Genomic DNA, 18,146 nt, shown 5'->3' on the forward strand with positions numbered 1-18,146 from the left:
GGAAATGGGCCATGTGTTGGGCACCTGAACCCAGGTGTGTGTGTGTTGCAGGCTGTGAAAGCATAATAAATGAAGCTCTGTCGGTGCAAATGACCAAAGGAGTTCAAGAACTAGTGGTTTCAAGATTGGATTACTGCAATGCACTGTATGAGGGCCTCCCTTTGTGCTCGATCCCAAATCCGTAGTTAGTACAGAATTCTGTAGCACAGCTGCTGATAGGAGTGAGAACCTTTGCTCAGAGACTTGCATTGGTTGTCCATTTGCTACCAGGGCAAGTTCAAGGTGTTATTATTTGCATTCCTCCCTGAGTTTTGCAGAGAGGAAATCCCCCGCCTCAAATGGGAAGCAGAAAACGCAGGATCAGACCATTTCACAGAGATAGAAATGGGGAAACAAAGAATTGGCTGTCCCGGAATTATGGTTCCTCACTGCTTAAAAAGCTAAAAAAGATAAAGGACCCCTGGACAGTTATGTCCAGTCAAAGGTGACAATGGGGTTGAAGCGCTCAACTCACTTTCAGGCCGAGGGAGCCAGTGTTTGTCCACAGACAGCTTTCCGGGTCATATGGCTAGCATGACGAAACCGCTTCTGGCGCAATGGAACAGCATGACGGAAACTAGAGCACATGGAAATGCTGTTTATCTTCCCACTGTAGTGGTACCTATTTATCTCCTTGCACTGGCATGCTTTCGAATTGCTAGGTTGGCAGGAGCTGGGACAGAGCAACAGGAGCTCACCCCGTCGCGGGGATTCGAACCGCCGACCTTCTGATCGGCAAGACCAAGAGGCTCAGTGGTTTAGACCACAGCACCACCCGCATCCCTCTCACTGCTTATCCACCCACAACAGGATGCCCCACCCCCTAAGGAAAGGAACGGTTACTAAAGGCAAGTAGGACAAGTCGGCAGCAACAGCACCGTACAGTCCTCGTAGTCTTCCCGCTCAATCTGCTCGTTGTAATCCAGCGTGGGCGGCTCGGCCTTTCCAGGGGTCTCTAGATAAAGAGGAGAAGAAGCACAGTCACTTCATGGGTCTAGGACCTCTCTAGGACATAAGGGCTTTTAAGAGAAAGGGCTGTGTTATGTACTGAGTTGAATAGGATCCAAATTTCCAGCAGTCTGATTGGTCCAAAACAATAGGATTCAGTATGCAGCAGTCTGATTGGTCCTAGAACAATAGGATTCAGTATGCAGCAGTCTGATTGGTCCGCAGGAGCCACCCAACTCCAGGTGGAAGTGAATCTGTAACCTGATTGGCCTACAGGAGAATCCCGGAATTAGCCAATCACGTGGGGCCCATTGTGTAAATAATGTATATAAAGCAGACATTTTGGGGGAACTTCCATTCCTCCTCACTACTACGAGCTGAATAAAGAGCATGAAATCCACACTCGACCCCAAGTATATTTCAGGCTGCTTTGATTAAATGAGTCTGAGTCACTTCACAGCTATACTCAAGAGCCAAAACAGCCCTGTAATGTTGCAGCCCAAGAAAGACTGTGATCCCCTTCTAAGAATACCAGATTTATGTCTGTGCTGCTTATGGTGAGCAAGCTACTCTCGGGAGCCACTAGGAACCTGCAGTTCTGCATGCCAGTGAGTCATGGATTACAGGAACCCAAGTCTGAGGGATGTCTGAAAGAGATGGGCATGTTTAGCCTGGAGAAGAGCAGACTAAGTCGGGGGGGGGGGGGAGCAAGGTAGCTCTCTTCAAACATCCAAAGGATTCTTGAGAAAAAGACAGAGCACACTCTTCTCCCATCTCTCTTCCAACTCTATTTTTCAAGGCTGGAGCCAGGGGCGGAGGAAGAGGGGGTGGTGGGGGCGGTTCATCCTGAGTGTCACCACTGAAGGGGGTGACAAAATGGCGGGTGGCACTCACCTGGGAGTGACGCAGTGGCTTGGGCACCTGTAGGCTCCACGCTGCCCCAAACGGTCTGCCCGCCACCTCCCCCTCAGTTGTAGGGCGGCTGAGTGGGAGGAGGCAGACAGACTCCTCAGAGGCCCAGTGGAGCGTCCTGTCCCAGCTTGCCCTGCCCATCCCTAGGCGCAGGGCACGTGTGCCACCCCAGGCACCCGGTCAGCTTGCTCCGCCACTGGCTGGAGCATCTCCTGGTCAGTTGAAGGTTCCTAGGCTCTGAGAACAGGCTGGCCCTTGGTTCCTTCTGACCTGGAAGGATTGTGGTCCTCTAGATGTTGTTCATCTCCAACTCCCATCAGCCCCAGCCAGCATGGTCAAGGGTCAAGGATGGAGGGAGGTCTAGATGGTCATAGGCTCTCCTCAGGCCTGCTACAAAGCTTCAAGGAGAAGCTGGATCATGGCCTGACAATAAAAGTCAGCACTGGCTCGTGACTCTTGGCTCTCCCTCCATGCCTGCTTATGGCTCAGTGCTGGCAGCCACAGAACAGTAAAATGAATTTCTGCTTCTTGTATTGAGTTACAGTGAGTTTAGTGTGTGTTGCTGGAATGGGCACAGAATTATTTTAAAATCCTTTAAAGCTAGCAGCATGCCGGCTTGGCCCTCAGACCATTCCCACAGTTTGGAAAATTTAGAGTTGGCCAACATTGGGAGCCGCCTAGACTGTGCTGCCATTTAAGGCTAGCAGATCTGGGCAAACAACCCACCCTGGACATTGGGCATTGACTCACCTGGCCGGCTCTCGTGGCTCCAATGATCTCTTCCAGGCTCTTGTGGGTCAGTTGGGGGTTCATAGAAGTCAGCTGGAAGAAATCAAATGAGTAAAATTAACAAGGACAATAGTCAGGCCCTCAAAGAGTTCTGTTCCTGCTCTGTATGGATAGAACTAAGCTGCTCACATTCGGCTTCTACATTAAGAACATAGGAATATAGGAGAAGCCAGATGGATCAGACCATTGGCCCATCTATTCCAGCATCCTGTTTTCACAATGGCCAGTCAGGTGCCTAAGGGAAGCCTGAAAGCTGAGCATGAGCACAACAGCATGCTGTTCACCTGCGATTCCTAGCAACAGGTATTTAGAGACGCAATGTCTTTGGCAGCGGAGGAAAAGCATAGTCACCTTGTTCTCCATCATTTTGTCTAATCCTTTTTTAAAAGGATTCCCTAGTTTATCTATGAGGTGCTTATACATTAAAGCTTCCTTGTCCCACTGATGGTAAACCCTGGTCCAATGCCTCTCCTCCCCAGTGGACTTACCCGTGTTCATTCCTGATCTGTGCCCATGTGCTCCCGTGATCAGCGCTCCTCCTTCCCCAGCTTAGCTGTTCCTCTGCCCCATAGTCCCACAAGCACCCTCTCTCCCCATGTCCCACATGCTGACTTGCTCTTACTGTGATGCCTGCTTGGATCCTGTTTCTCATCCCACCGTGGTTCCGTTGGCTCATCTGGGAAAAGAGCTGTGGAATAAAATGAAATAAAAGAGCTAGGTCAGAGATTATAAGGAAGCAAAGACACAAGAACTGGGAAGAAGGGAAGGCAGAAAAACTGACTGAACAAAACACAGACAGACAGGCAGACATATTTTGTTTCAGTCCGTAGTTCCAGGCAAAAGTCTTAGGGCCAAAGTAAATATGGCTGTGGATGCCCACGACTCCTCCAAGGGCATTCAGTTCCTAGGAGAAAAATTTGTAATCCTCAGTGCATGCAGAAAGCCAGGGCTTATCCACCCAGCAATTCAGTTTTCCTCTAAATTGACAATTGCTCCAATTAAAGACTAAAGAGAGGGATTACTCTGGGAAAGCAGCAAAAGGGAAAACCACTCAGACCCATGCCTAGACAGTGAGAGTCAAGCGGAAAACTGTTTTCTAGACACGGGACAAGCAGAAGCCCGCGTCACTACCTGACAGACCAAGGCTGGAGTGGGAGCAGCAGTGTATTAGTTTAGGAGCCCAAAACAATGGTGAAGATCCTTAGGGAGAGGTGGTGAAATAGAGTCAGTGTGATTTAAGTTGGACTTGCTTATGAAGGAGTTATACAGAAAGCGGGAAGAGGGAAAGGGAGAGGGGTAGCAAGAAACGTTTAGAGAGAGTGAAGATAATCTGTGACGGTTAGCAGATTCCCTGGCAGACCAGTAAAAATGACGTCATCTGAAAGGGAAGAGGAAGAGCATCGCTTGGCCATGCTCCCTGTAAAAACACACGCACTGATCTGATCTATGGAAGGGAAGATGCCATAGCTCAGTGCTAAGACCATCTGCTTTGCATGCAGAAGGTCCCAGGTCCAATCCACAGCATCTCCATTTAAGACTTCTGCCTAAAGCCCTGGAGAGCCAGTCAGTGTAGGACACTGAGCTACATTGACCAATGGTCTGATTCAGTGTAACAGTTTCCCATGTTCCTACAGATGAGGAGAGGCCGTTGTCAACTGCTCCCAAGTCTAATAAATATGAATGAACAACACCCCTCTATCCTATAGACTAAAAGCAAAACTGGCCAATTAACAAATTATAACAGCGAGTATACCAACTCCCCTTAAGTGTGTTGCTCTTTGCGCTACAAGAGTGTCAGCTGCCTGTCATGAATTGGATAGCATTCAGTGCCTGACAGATCTATACTTCAATTCAATAACGCTGGGGGAGCAGGTGGACCTCAAGATGTGGTTTGATTCCAACTCCCACCAACCCCAGCAAGCATGGCCAATGGTCATGGAAGATGGAAGCTAGAGTTCAAATACATTGGGGGGGGGGGAGAACGAGTTCCCCATTTCTGATTGATTGTAGACCAGTTTAGTGGCAATGGCTTGCCCCAAAGAATTATGAGGTCTGCAGTTTGTTGCCTATTTTTGTTTCCCTTGGGCCAGAGCTACAGTAACTAAGAGGAGATCAAGTTTCTGTATTAACGTGTAGATGGGCCCCTGTTATAAAAAGTTATGGTAATTACAGCTTATCAGTTTCATTAACCATGTTCACATTTCGTTTGCTGGTGCCTAATATCTTCAGTCCCATTTAAAATAACCCTTTTATGGCACTCCAATTAGCTGGGGTCTGGGTGCTGCCACCATTTTAGCTTCCCACAATGCCCCTGACGTAGTGTTGCTCTAGGGCATTATGGGAATTTTAAATGGCGGTGGTTTGCAGATCCACCTGCCTGGCTCTCATTGGCGCGTAATATCCAACAGTATTAAACTGGTACAAATATAATTTAAAATATCACAAAAATCCATATGGCACGCCATCTCCCTCCTCCAGTTTCCCCCCTTGTCCCTCGGGTATCTCTTTAGCATCTTCTTCCTCAGTTCCTTTTCCTTGGCTTCCCTCCCCACTCTCTCGGACAACAACCCATTTTTAATAAACTATCCTTTCCCGAGAATCCTGTGCTTCTCCCTCCCCTCCCTCTTCATTCTATGACCTCACTGGCGCATGCATTACACATGCATACCAGATGGACCTACCAAATAGCTACACTTCCTCTCCATCCCTTGCCCCATAGATCTCAAAATATATCATCTGTTAAGTTGTGGGTTGACATAACAGACGGCACAGCGATTTCTCCAAGTAGCTCTTTATTTTGTAAGCTGGAATAGAACTGACTGCAAACAGCTCAGCCGGCCTGCTTTTATAGGCAGCCGGCTGTCAACATTGTAGCAACAACAGCCCAGAGTTTCCCGCCTAAAATAACTGACGCGGACCTGAGTGAAAACTATCTACAGACCTGAGTGAAAACTATATACAGTATCCCCCTGCTGGCCCAGGGTGAAACTTCACTACATAACACCATCATTACTCCTATATAGGGAAACACATACTTTGGACTATAAATACAGTACCACAATACTTATGTAGTGGTGTAGCGTGTTGGGGGCAGGAAGGGCTATTGCACCATGCACACAATCTGTGTTTGTGTGTGTGCTCGCCTCCGCAGAGATCCCTGTCGCGGCCTGGAAAGGCTGTCCAGAAGGGAACGCTGTTGGCCTCAAGTCAGGAGCGTTACAATGTGGGAGCGGGTGGGTGGTCACCCCGGGTGCCATTCCAAAGGGGGGATGACAAAAAGCCGACCCCTGATTGGCGGCACCTCCCGGGGCATGCACCGCTCACTGCATATCCCCGGGGAGGCACACCACGCCCCCCGCAGGCAGCACGCCATGCCCCCTGGGATGAGCACCGCTCCGGGTACCAGAGCAGGTTGCTCTGCCTCTGCCTCAGGCTAAAAAAATGTCCCTTGCACCTTTGTTTTGTTGTCTGCCCTGGAAACCCCGGGCCTATGAATAGTGGGATGGGCTTTACACGTCATTGTTTGAAGCATGTTCTGGGAAAATTTCAGGGTTTATTTGCTTTAATCAAGAGTTTCTGAAGAAGGATGATCAAGAAATGCAATAAAAAAGACCTCCCTGAAGAAGAAGAAGAAAGGTCCCTTGCCCATGCAATATGACTAATGGGAGAAAGAAACAGGAACTTACATTCCCCGCCTTCTTCATTCACTCGTGAATGCTCATCTTCCCTCCCATAGGGAGAGTGAAATCGGGATGAATCGGGCACCCCATAGCCATCTTCCTCCCTGGCTGGTGGTGGGCTCAATGGCCTTTCTGGGAAGTGGTACCTCTCCTCTTCCTCATATGTTTGGACAGGAGGAGAAGGCTTCTCTGTCCTCTTCCCCCCTGATGGTTTCTTGGTGGCTTTGGGAGATTTCTCCTTAGGTTTCTTGGTTGCCTTTGGACGCTTCTCCTTTGGCTTTTTGGTGGGCTTGGGGGGCTTCTCCTTCTTAGGACCCTTGGGAGGCCTCTCTTTAGGCTTCTTGGTTGGTTTGGGCGCTTTTTCCTTTTTCCCTTTCTTGGGCTTCTGTCTCACTGGCTCCTGTGTCGCTGCAAGAGAAGAAACATGGTCAGTCCCTGTCAATTTCTGTTTTTCTTGGTTTCTCATTTTTCCCCAATCTTAACTTCAGTTCTCTCCAATTACACAGCAGTTTGCAGTAATAATAATAATAATTATTATTATTATTATTATTATTATTATTTATACCCCGCCCATCTGGCTGGGTTTCCCCAGCCACTCTGGGCGGCTCCCAACAGAATATTAAAAACATGATAGAACATCAAACATTAAAAACTTCCCTAAACAAGGTTGCCTTCAGATGTCTTCTAAAAGTCAGATAGTTGCTTATTTCCTTGACATCTTATGGGAGGGCGTTCCACAGGGCAGGCACCACTACCGAGAAGGCCCTCTGCCTGGTTCCCTGTAACCTCACTTCTCGCAGTAAGGGAACCGCCAGAAGGCCCTTGGAGGAGGACCTCAGTGTTCAGGATGAACGATGGAGGTATATTTCAGGTATACTGGGCTGAGGCCATTTAGGGCTTTAAAGGTCAGCACCAACACTTTGAATTGTGCTAGAAACATACTGGGAGATAATGTATGTTGGATATGTGACTGAAATATTTTAATCTGAAAAGCCAAATAAATTTTTTTAAAAAAATATATAGAGTGCTGTGGCATTCTCTGCATGGTGCTGCTTTTCAGTAACAAAAGGTTCACGGAGAAGGAGCAGGCTCCCCCACAGTCATATTGGACACATCCTCTGGGAGATGGCGCAAACTCAGAGGGAGTGTGATGGCCTGGGATTTGGACTCGGATGCTGAACCTGAGGGATCCCAGCCTGCACAGGATTCCCTGCCTCCAGAACCAGCTGAGCCTGGGCTAGGGGCATGAGCCTGAAGGGTCCTCACCTGTGCTGGATCCTCAGGTGCAGACATCAGCTGAGTCTGCTCTGGCTCCTGAGGTGATGGAGGACCCATTGCCTGCAGGTGCTCCACTCTAAGCCCTGTCAGGGGAAGCTTAGGTTGCCTCTGGGTCCGGTAACTCTCCAGCCTCTCCTGAGCTGCAGAGGTTCAGGGCAGAGAGGCAGAGGGAACTAAGTTCCCGCAGGAGGAAGGAGTGCTCAACACCAGGCCAGGAGAGGCGAGTCACCAGAGGATTGGGGCCGCCCCATGCCTCGGGGCAGATAAAAGCTGGCCAGCCCCAGTCCCAAGTTGCGGGAGCAGCATTGTTGGTTGCTAGTTCCTGCCTGAACCCTGTCCTGCTTTCCTGCCTGAGCTCCTGACCCGCCCTGGCTCCCTGCTTGCAAGCCCGTTCCTGACTTCACATGGCTCCCTGCCCTGCACCCAGCTTCAGCTCATACAGACTGCCTTCATGTTGCACCTTTGACCACAGACCAGACTTGGACCTCACCTCTCGGGTAACCCACATGTCAGGGAACTGCCATCAGGTCAGAGGCGAGAGGTGGAAGGGCAGTTGTGTTATAGGGAACCTCCAAAAATCTTGCAAAGCAGTTCCTGCTCCGGCAAGGAGGAAAGACCCACCTCCAGTGGAGAGGAGGTGCAGCGACCAGGGGATGCTAGGGAGAGCTTCAACACCGAGCCTGAGCAAACAGGAGAGGAGGGAAGTACCCCTTTGCCAGCGCCCACACTGCTCAGTAGGTTTCGGCACAGGGAGGGGAGAAGAAGGTTGGGGTCACGCGACTGTTATGCTGGGGGAGGTACAAGGACCGACCACTCCCAGATTCTGCTAGCGACTGAGCCAGACATGAACTTGCGACGCTCTTCACTGTAAATAGTTTGCACTAAGAATAAAGCCTGGGAAAGACAGGTCGGAGTCTTGCCTGTTTGCTGTCGAGCAACCACATCTGCACCTGACACCACGAGACCAGCACAGGGAGTCACATGGGCAAAGACAGACAAGAGGGTGTGAGTGTGTGGAGAATCAGGGAGGAGGCCCCACTGAGAGCAGCTTGACCAGACCACCCCCAAACAAACAATATCCAGGATTCGTGGAGTAATAAGGACATCAAAGAAATGCTCTGTTGGATTCAGGCCCTAAGCCCATCAAACCCAGAATCCTGTTCTCTCAGTAGCCAACCAGAGACCTATGGGAACCCCATAAGCAGGACCTGAGTGTGAGACCACACTTCCCAGCAACTAATATTCAAAGACATAATCCCTTCGATGATGGAGGCAGATCATAGCCGGGACTGCACACTGATTTTTCTGAAAACTCTTTGTTCCTGCCTCTTTCCCCTGACACATGAAGTTTGTGCATATGGGGCTCTCTTCTGTGAGTCAGAGGCCCCGTCTCTAAAGGAAGGCCAGTGAGTAAGGGCTATGTCACTTCACAGCCCCACAGACAGCCGCAGCCTCATTCCAAAGTTCTGAGCACCAGCAATTCCTTGGTCTGTGGGGCTGAGCACACAGCCTGTGGTACTTGTACCCTCTGGGCAGTGAGCTGCAAACCAACCCAGCGCCAGTGCCAGGAGTGGAATTCCTTCTGTGCTACCACAGGGACTGTCTTTCGCTCCGGGGAGAGCAGCAAACTGCTTGGGCTTGCAGACCATCTCTCTAGGGCTAGGCCTTTTCTCCCACCCACCCACATGTGGGGAAGAGAGGCACGAATTCCTGCCCTCAGCTTCCTCTGCAAGCAGTGGTCAGCGGCCTCGCTGGAAAGAGGGAGCAATGACCTCCTTTCTCGTTCGCCACAACTCGCTTCCACCACAGTGAAACAGAATGCCAAGCTTCCCTTCTTTCTCTCTGTTTGCCAGAGCTGGGCACTGTGCTGCCTGAGGCAAAATGCAAGATGGCATCCCCCGCCCCCGGGTCACCTATAGAATTTAGCTGGACCAGAAATTGCTCCCACAGTGACAACAGGATAGTGTCTTCACCCATACATTTAAAACACTCTTTAACAGCTTCATCCAAAGAATTCTGGGAGCTGTTGTTTGTGAAGGGAGCAGAGAGATATTCAGAGACCCCTCTTCCCCTCACAGAGCTACAATTCCGAGAGTGGTTTAACAAACTATTCTTCCTCACAGGGAGCTTTGGAACTGCACCTCTGTGAGGACTGCTAACCTAACTCTCAGCAGCCTTAACAAACTACAGTTCCCAGGATTCCTTGGGTGGAAACACGGCATAATAGTTACTTTATGGTGTGGTTGTGGCTTACGATCAAGCTAGTTTACAGAGAATGGAGGTTTACTGCCTCCCCACCCCCAGTAAAACGCAGATGCCTCTCTTTACCCAGCTGTAGCGCCCGGCTTGCCTTCCCTTCATTTTGTACTGATCTCCAGCTGAAAAACATGTCAAAGCATGTGAGGACCGCATGGCAATTTGCCTCTTTTATATTTCCCCTTTATAGCCTAACTACAGGTTCAACTTTCATTCCCCCCCCCCTCATTTTTTTAAAAAAAGACTTTTTGAGTGAGAAGCACTAGCTGGCCTCTAGCTTATCTGTGATCCCCAGTGGCAACTCCTACATTATTCCCTTTTTTTGCTATGTCACCTATACAGCAACCCTATCAAGCAACGGTCATTCACAACCTCTCTTCCTGCCAGGAGAGAAGTACCATCCCTGTAGCTGTACTAAATCCACACATGAACAGAAGACGAGATGGAGTCACAGCTCTTGAAAGTTTTCCTCCTGCAGCCAAGCCGCAAAGCAAGGATATCTTGTTGGAGGTTGTGCTGGGAGCCAAACCAAATTTCCAGTGACTGGAGAATAGAAATCTGAATGGAACACAGAAGAGCATTGGGGGGAACCCTAATTTTTTTTGAAGCAGCTTGTACAAGTGTCTGCATTCAGACAGACTCATTGTCAGGTGTGACACCATGCAGGGGAAAATCCAGGCTGCATGCACAAATGTCCCCTGTTCCTCACACAGATGCCAACCTGCGTGATTCTGGTTGTGTAATTCCAAACATTGATTCCTAGGCTAGTTCATTGGCTCCTGAAAAGCAAGAGGCATGACTGGTAGACGATGGTGCCTTAAGACCAACGTTAGAGGAGTGGACAAAAACACAAATACAATGGTATTTGGACAAGAAAAGAAGGAACTATGAATGTATCTGTCACAGGAACATATCTGAATGTCTCCATTTTCAAGGCCTGGGAGAATGGGCCTGGTCTTGGATGGTAGCATGTGGAATTGTTTTAGAGGTCTATGTTAGAAACATGTGGCACGTCCATATTATCTCTGTGTAAATGGCATGACAAATATGTACATTTTTCATATCAGATGTATGGCACAAGTGCCAGTTCTGTTGCCAGAACACATTGATAAGTCAACAAGCATCTCTCAGCCCCTCCAAGTGTCCCTATTTTTCAGGGACAGTCCCGGATTTACAGAAGCTGCCCTGGTTTCTGATTTGATCCCAGAATGTCCCACTTTTCCTTGGGGCATCCTTATTTGATGCCCCTATTTCCATCACAGAAATGTCGGAAGGTATGATCTCTTACAGGGAATTGTCTCTGTGTAGGTTTCCTGGGTCTGTGAGATGCCCGGGAAAGCTAGGCACAGAAGCCTGGTGAAGCAGCCTAGAAATCTGTTAGTGAGCGTAGTGTGGCATAGTAGTTAGAGTGTCAGAGTAAGATTTGGGAGGCCCAAGTTGAAATCCTCACTGAGTCGCTATCTCTCAGCTTCAGTTAACTCAGGAAGAGAGAGCCTTGTCATTAGGCAGAGTGAGGCAACCACCTTAGGCAGCAGATGCAGGCAGACAGTGGTGGCAGACCCTCAGCCATTCCTCTTGAGCCCCCAGCCGTACCCCCATTAGGGGGGTGCAGGGCAGGTTGCAACACCTGTGTGTGCCACACTGCCCATCCTGCATCACTACAACTGACCTGCCGGCCTCAGGTGCCAGCATTGAAATAAGGTTCCATTCTCCATGGCTTGGGAACATGGACGGAGGGGACCCCATCTTGTCCTTCACTACAGGCAGAAAAACAATATTGAGCTGGGTTGTTGATAGGATAAAATGGGGAGTGGAAAATGACATGCACTGTCTTGATTTTTCTTGTAGGAATATGGACTATGCATGTAATATAGTATCTCATCACTGCTAGGGACAGTTTTTCCTGATATTCTCTCAAGCTAGCTGTCAGGTGAGAGTTTCCTGCAGCTCAACACATGTAAACCATGTTCAGAGCCCCTTGATAGTAATAATGTTTGGGGATTAGCTGACTTGAATTTAAATTCTTTCATCCTTCTGCCGACCTGGGGGCTCTGCTCCCGCTCTGGCTGTGCACAACAAAGCATGAGCAACCGCTGGCGCCAAAGAACACAGGAAGCGCTTTCAGTAAGAATCAGATAAACCATGCAGTGCAGGTGCAAATCTGCACCTGGCAAACATCAGCTATGTACAGGAAAGCTGCTTTGGGATGCACTTCATCTTTGCTGCTTGGGGGCAATTCTTGCATATTTATTCCTCACTAAAACAACCCAATTCCTGCCAACCTAGCAGTTCAAAAGCATGTCAAAGTGCAAGTAGATAAATAGGTACTGCTCTGGCGGGAAGGTAAACGGCGTTTCCGTGCGCTGCTCTGGTTCGCCAGAAGCAGTTTAGTAATGCTGGCCACATGACCTGGAACCTGTACGCCAGCTCCCTCAGCCAATAAAGCGAGATGAGCGCCGCAACCCCAGAATCAGTCATGACTGGACCTAATGGTCAGGGGTCCCTTTACCTTTAATACAGCCCATATTATTTCCTCTCATAGAATCACAGGGCATCATCTGAAGACACATTATATAGCAACTTTCTAAAACTAAGTTAATCTAACTCTGGTTATTGTCTGGGTGTGATATTGCCTGCTAAACCTATGCTTGCTGCTTTGAATTTCCAGGAAGGAAATTAATGATAATATTTTACTATTATTATTTTTTTTAAAAAAAAAAACAGGCCCAGGCCAGGAAACAAGTATACCTTTCTCAGTTTACCTCATCCCCTCTCCTTCATTAAATCCAGAATACTGCACAATCCTAGACAAAAAAATGACAGACCTACGAGGTTATGCACGTGGACCTTTCTGCCCCCTGCTGGGAATCATTATTAAAACGGTTAAATTATCCTGAGTGTTGAGGAACTGATAAACACATGCACACATCCTTGGTCAAAAGCCTTTGCACAAATAGCAGGCAATAACAATAATGAAAAGTGGGGGGAAATCTTGGGCCTTCCTCTGACTGCATTGCTAGTTTCCAAATATTTAAAAATTTATCTCGAGGCTTACAGATAATATGGGTGGCTTTAATACTGCATATTTTATTTCAAACTGGTGTGTGTGTTTACTTTGGGTTTGTGTCTGGGATCCTTAGAAGTATGCCCCACCACACACTTCAAAATAATAATAATAATAATCATTTAACACTGATGAAGTAAATTCTTAGTGGTGGAACCATTTACTACAAATTATTCTGTTAAGCCTTGAAGATGCCACAAAACTCCTTGTTCCTGCTGCGGCAGACCAACAAAGCTAGTCTGCTTCACTGTGGGTGAACCACACATCACAATTCCTAAAAGAAAGGCAGGGCCGATGCTCAGTCTTTGCATGCAGAAAGTCCCAAGTTCAATACCTGGCATCTCCAGGTAGGGCTGGAAATGTTCCCCTTCTGAAACCCCAGAGAACCTCTCCCAGTCATTGTGTGGACAATACTGAGCTAGATAAACCAATGTTTGCTTTTCTTGCCCAGCAAGTGAGCTTCCCCCCCCCCCCCAAGCACTTGATGTACACAGAGTAGGCACACACAAAAAAGGGAAGGCTTTATCGACATCACCTAGCATCACCGGGGCAGAAAAGAAGTGTGCATGCACACGAAAGCTCATACCAAGAACTGACTTAGTTGGTCTTTAAGGTGCTACTGGAAGGATTTTTTTTTTGTTTTGACTATGGCAGACCAACACGGCTACCTATCTGTAACAGGGCCTCCACAAAGCAGGGGAGCGGAAGACGCAAATGCTGCAGAGCTGGCCTACCACATGTAACTGAAGTAAGACGCATTGCTTTCTAAAGAGAGCAGCCCCTGTCAAACTGTTAAGTCCTGAGTCTTAAATTACTGCACCATTTCCTAGAAGCACATTATAATGGCTATACAGTCATAACTTGGGCTACAGGTTGTTTTCGGGTTGCGCACTGCGCCAAACCCAGAGGTACCGGAACGGGTTACTTCTGGGTTTCGGCGCTTGTGCATGCGCAGAAACACTAAATTGCACTTTGCACATGCGCAGAAGCACCGAATCGCGACCCGCATGTGCGCAGACGCAGCGCTGCGGGTTGCAAACGCTGCAGGTTGTGAATGTACCATACCTCCTGCACAGATCACGTTTGCAACCCGAGCATCCACTGTACAAAGCTGCCTCATACCAAGTCAGACCAATGGTCCCTATTGCTCAGGTCTCTATACTGGAATAAGTAAAGATCACGGGTGGTGCTTCAACATCTTTACGGACTCACTGTTAAAACCATGTTCATGGCAGACAATCTTACTCGGCTACGACTGATCGCCAAAGAAGAAGACACTGACTGGCAGCAGGTCTTCAGCGTTTTTAGGCTGGGTGGGGGTGTCCTCTCCCAGTCCTACCTAGAGATGCTGGAGAATGAACCTGGCACTTTCTGCATGCAAGCAGATGATCTACCATTGATCCCAGCAGCTTTCTGGGGTCTCAAGCAGAATCTCTTTCCCGTCACCTGCCACCTGAAATTCTTTTAACTTGAGATGCTCAGGAGCAAACCTGGGGCCTTCTGAATGGAAGAGACACATCCTTCTGCTGAGCTATGGCCCTTCTCTGGGGAACCCACCCATCCCACAATAGATGATCTCTCTCACCTTCTTCCAGTTCTGTGGGGGCTTTGCCCCTTTCTGCAGGGTCCAGCCTTCCTTGGTTTTCGGGAAGCTCCTCGCCCAAGGCCACTTTCTCAGCCTCCCGACCTTCTGTGTCTTCCTCCTCAACCTCCCCCAGGAAGCCTTTCAAGAACTCCTCGATTTCATGGTCGGTCAACACCGACTGCGCCTCCACCTGGGCAGGGTTGAAGGGGCACAGAAGCCCCACCAGAAGGCAAAGCAGTGCCAGCGGGCAAATAGCTCCCATCCTTGCAGGTGGTGTCTTTTAGGGTGAGGAGAGATGTAATGGGTTATCTTCTCACCTGTGGCAGGAGCTGGAGGTGGGGTTTGAGGTGGGATGGAGTTTGCTGGAGGGGGGCTCTTCTATATGGGGGCTATCTTCTGCCACGTCAGAGGATATGGGGAAACAGATTGCTCCTGTGGAAGGAGGGAGGGCAACTGAAGGCAATGGCTTTTTTAAATGGGGGGGGGGCAGGTCAAGTAGGCTGCTTTGCTGGTGGGAAGGGCTGGCTGGAGGGGGGCTGTAATTTAAGAGGGGACTGGAAAGGAGGGGAGCTCAGAAGTTGGGAGGAAGGGAGAAGAAAAGGCGCGCGGGAAGACAGAGAAAGGAAGAGATTTGAGGCTTTGGGGTAACTGGGGTGACGGGTGTAAATCAAGGGGCTCCGTCCTGGCTGCAACAAGCGATGGGTCCGTCAGAGGCTCCCCCAGGGGCTTGCAAATCCAGGAAGGGGGTTCTCTCAGCAGCTGGAAAAAAGCGCTGGCGAAGGCAGAGAAGGACCGTCGTCTAATCGAGACCAGAAGCGCCTGCGGTTTCCGCGACGGCGTTTGAAGTATCCGAGGAGAGCGAAGACCAGACAGATACGAAGTTTCCTCTTCCCCGCTCCCCTCTCTCCCAATGCCCAGGCGGTCCGAAGGCAAGTCCTAAGAAAGCAACTGAGAAAAAGGGGAGAGCTGGAGGAGGAGGAGGAGGAGGACGGAAATTGCCCGGAACTCCCCAGGCGGCTGCGCTCCCCTCTCAGCGTCTGGCAAAACTCATCTCCGCGCCTGCCCTGCCCGCCCCTTCGGAGATCTCCAAGAAGAAGAAAGAGCGAAGCTCGTGTTCGCGGTTTCTCCGGCTCCTCGCGAATCTCCAGCGAGTCCTTTCGATCCTGGGCAAGGGAGGTTGGGGGTGGGGAGCGCAGGGGCTATTCCTGAGGGGGCGGGTTAGAGGGGGTGTTGTAAGGCTGCTTATCTTCGCGGGGGTGGCGGCGCTGGCTGAGTGGTCCCGTCTCCTCTTTGTGCGCAAATAAAAATGTGGCAGTGAAAGCACTCCTGGCAAGAGCCGCGGGGAACCTCCTGACCCACTGAAAAGAAAGGCGAGTCGGATCTCCACCCCCAGCCCTTCTCTCCCTCCTACCTCCACCCACCCCATCATCCCATTTCCAGAAAAGAAGGGTGGATCTAAAGCTGCTTCGAGCGACGCGTAGACAGAACAAGGGCACCAAAATATACACGCCAGGCGCGCGCGGCGGGAGGCGGCGGTCGTCACTCTTTCTCATGGTTAATATAATATTATTATCGCTTGCCCTTCATAAGAAGGTCCCTGAAGGAATGCAGAAGGCAACATTAAAAAGAAGTTCAGAACAAATCACAATCACAACTGGAGTGGGCCCTCGAGATATGTCCCGGAAGAGATGCGCCTCCAGCAAATGACAAAAACTGTGCCATGGAGTGGCCAGGCGTATCCCTGGAAGGGCAATGGGAACTGCACGACTTAGGGGCTGCCAAAGAATGCCCTCTCCTAAGCCGCGCACCCCAGAGCTTCAGAGGGCAGAGGAACTCACAAGCGGGAGCTTGATCTTTGGCCTCTGAAGCGAACCACAAAATGGCACACATGCTGCACCTGGCCAGTGAAGATTGGCACCAGGAACAACGCCCTCCTGCGGCAGGTCCCTGAGGGTGAATGGGGCGCTGCCCCACCCATCTATGAACTCCTGCCTGCCTGCCTTCTTGCAACCAGTGAGGGGGCGGCTCTGCCTATCATAGGCTCAAGTGCCACCTGTTGCTGGTCTTCCCTCTTCAGCCCCAACACCCCCGATGCCCACCAGCAGGGAGAAAGTGGTCGAGGGAGAAGCTGCAGAGGGGAATCTGCAGGCGGAAGATGGGTTAATTCCCCTGCCAGCCACGGCTTCTCTGTGGCAAAGCGGCCCCTCCCAGCACTGCTTTGCAGAGGCGGGAGCGGGAAGTTGCCATCAGGGCTTAGAAATGCAACTTGTATGTATTTATTTATTCCTGATTTTGATCCTGCAGACCATCATCAGCCTTACCGGAGTTCTTTTTTTAATGTTCAGGAATTCCGATTAATTCCCCCTGTCCTCCCAACCAGGAGCCGCAAGACTCGCCATCAGTGCCCACACTGGCAAGGAATGTAGCTTTGAGCTCAGTGCATGCTGTCTCTTATGGTGTTTTGCCCAACCTTGCAATTAAAGATATAGTGTGTAAGAAAATGGCAGCCTATGGTTTTTAGTGTGGCCAAAATGCACAGCAAAGCAAAGTCTTTGCAAATAGATGTGGGCTTGAAAATTATAGCAATGTGGCTGGTTCGGTCTTGGAAGGAGACAGGCAGTGATGCACAATGCCTTTAAGTAACAAACCAGACACCCATCTTCAAGACTCCTAGGGTAGCATTGCAGAATCATGTCCTGGATGCCCCATAACAGGCCCCCCCAAACCTGGCCCGCCAGATGTTTTGGGACTACAACTCCCATCATTCCTAGCTAACAGGACCAGTGGTCAGGGATGATGGGAATTGTAGTCCCAAACATCTGGAGGGCTGAGTTTGGGGATTCCTGCCCTATGACCATGTACTAAGCAGAGATACATTTCCTTAGATTATATATTGGTGGATATGTCCAGTCAATGCTTGAATTACAATGCTCCTATGATAGAATCATAGAGCTGGAAGGGACCCTGAGGATCATCTAGTCCAACCCCCTGCAATGCAGGAATATGCAGCTGTCTCATACGGAGATTGAACCTTCAACCTTGGCATTATCAGTACCACGCTCTAACCAACTGAGCTACGCAGCAGTGGTAGAACCAATGCACCGCAGACATAAGGTCCCAGTTTCAATCCCAGCATCTCCTGTTAAAAGGATTGGTTGGCAGGGGATGGGAAGGGTCTTTCTCTGCCTGAGATCTTGGAAGGTTGCAGGTTCGATCTCCGTATGAGACAGCTGCATATTCCTGCATTGCATGGGGTTGGATGCCACCCCTGCGCTCCCTGCGCCTGTCCTGGTGCACACCAGCTCACCCCCTGGTTCAGAAGGAGTGTGGTTTGGCAAGCATAGGAGCCAACTCCTAGGGGCCAAGGTCACTTCGTCTCCCCCCATAAAATACTTGGGAGTCCAGGCCCCTCCCCCAAAAAAGTTGATGGGCGTTGCCTTTCCAATGGTGTATGTGTGCTGTGTCATGTGATCAATTATGCGGGTTGGGGTTTACCTGCCCCCCCCCATATTTTATTCAAGTTGGCACCCCGGCTGGTGATGGGAGGCGGTGGACCAGGCGAGCTGGATGCCCCCACCCATGTTTTATTCACATT

General features: G+C 49.8%; 1 protein-coding gene across 4 annotated transcripts in view; it reads right to left on the minus strand.

Moving 5' to 3' along the window:
- The window catches only part of AEBP1 (AE binding protein 1), a 51,468-nt gene extending 35,562 nt beyond the window's left edge, over nt 1-15,906 (minus strand). For 3 of the 4 annotated variants that reach the window (XM_083713458.1, XM_083713457.1, XM_083713456.1), the window contains exons 1-5: nt 14,552-15,897; nt 6,375-6,776; nt 3,311-3,376; nt 2,650-2,721; nt 923-994 (exon numbers count right to left, since the gene is read on the minus strand). In XM_083713458.1, coding sequence (XP_083569584.1) covers nt 923-994; nt 2,650-2,721; nt 3,311-3,376; nt 6,375-6,776; nt 14,552-14,813 — 874 coding nt within the window. In that variant the 5' untranslated portion in view covers nt 14,814-15,897. Of the gene's footprint in view, nt 1-922; nt 995-2,649; nt 2,722-3,310; nt 3,377-6,374; nt 6,777-14,551 lie in introns of all 4 variants that reach the window. The other variant, XM_083713459.1, reaches the window with a different exon arrangement.
- Nucleotides 15,907-18,146: the final 2,240 nt, after the last annotated feature.

Source organism: Podarcis gaigeae, assembly GCF_964106915.1.
Source record: "Podarcis gaigeae genome assembly, chromosome: 15".
Classification (NCBI taxonomy): Eukaryota; Metazoa; Chordata; class Lepidosauria; order Squamata; family Lacertidae; genus Podarcis; species Podarcis gaigeae.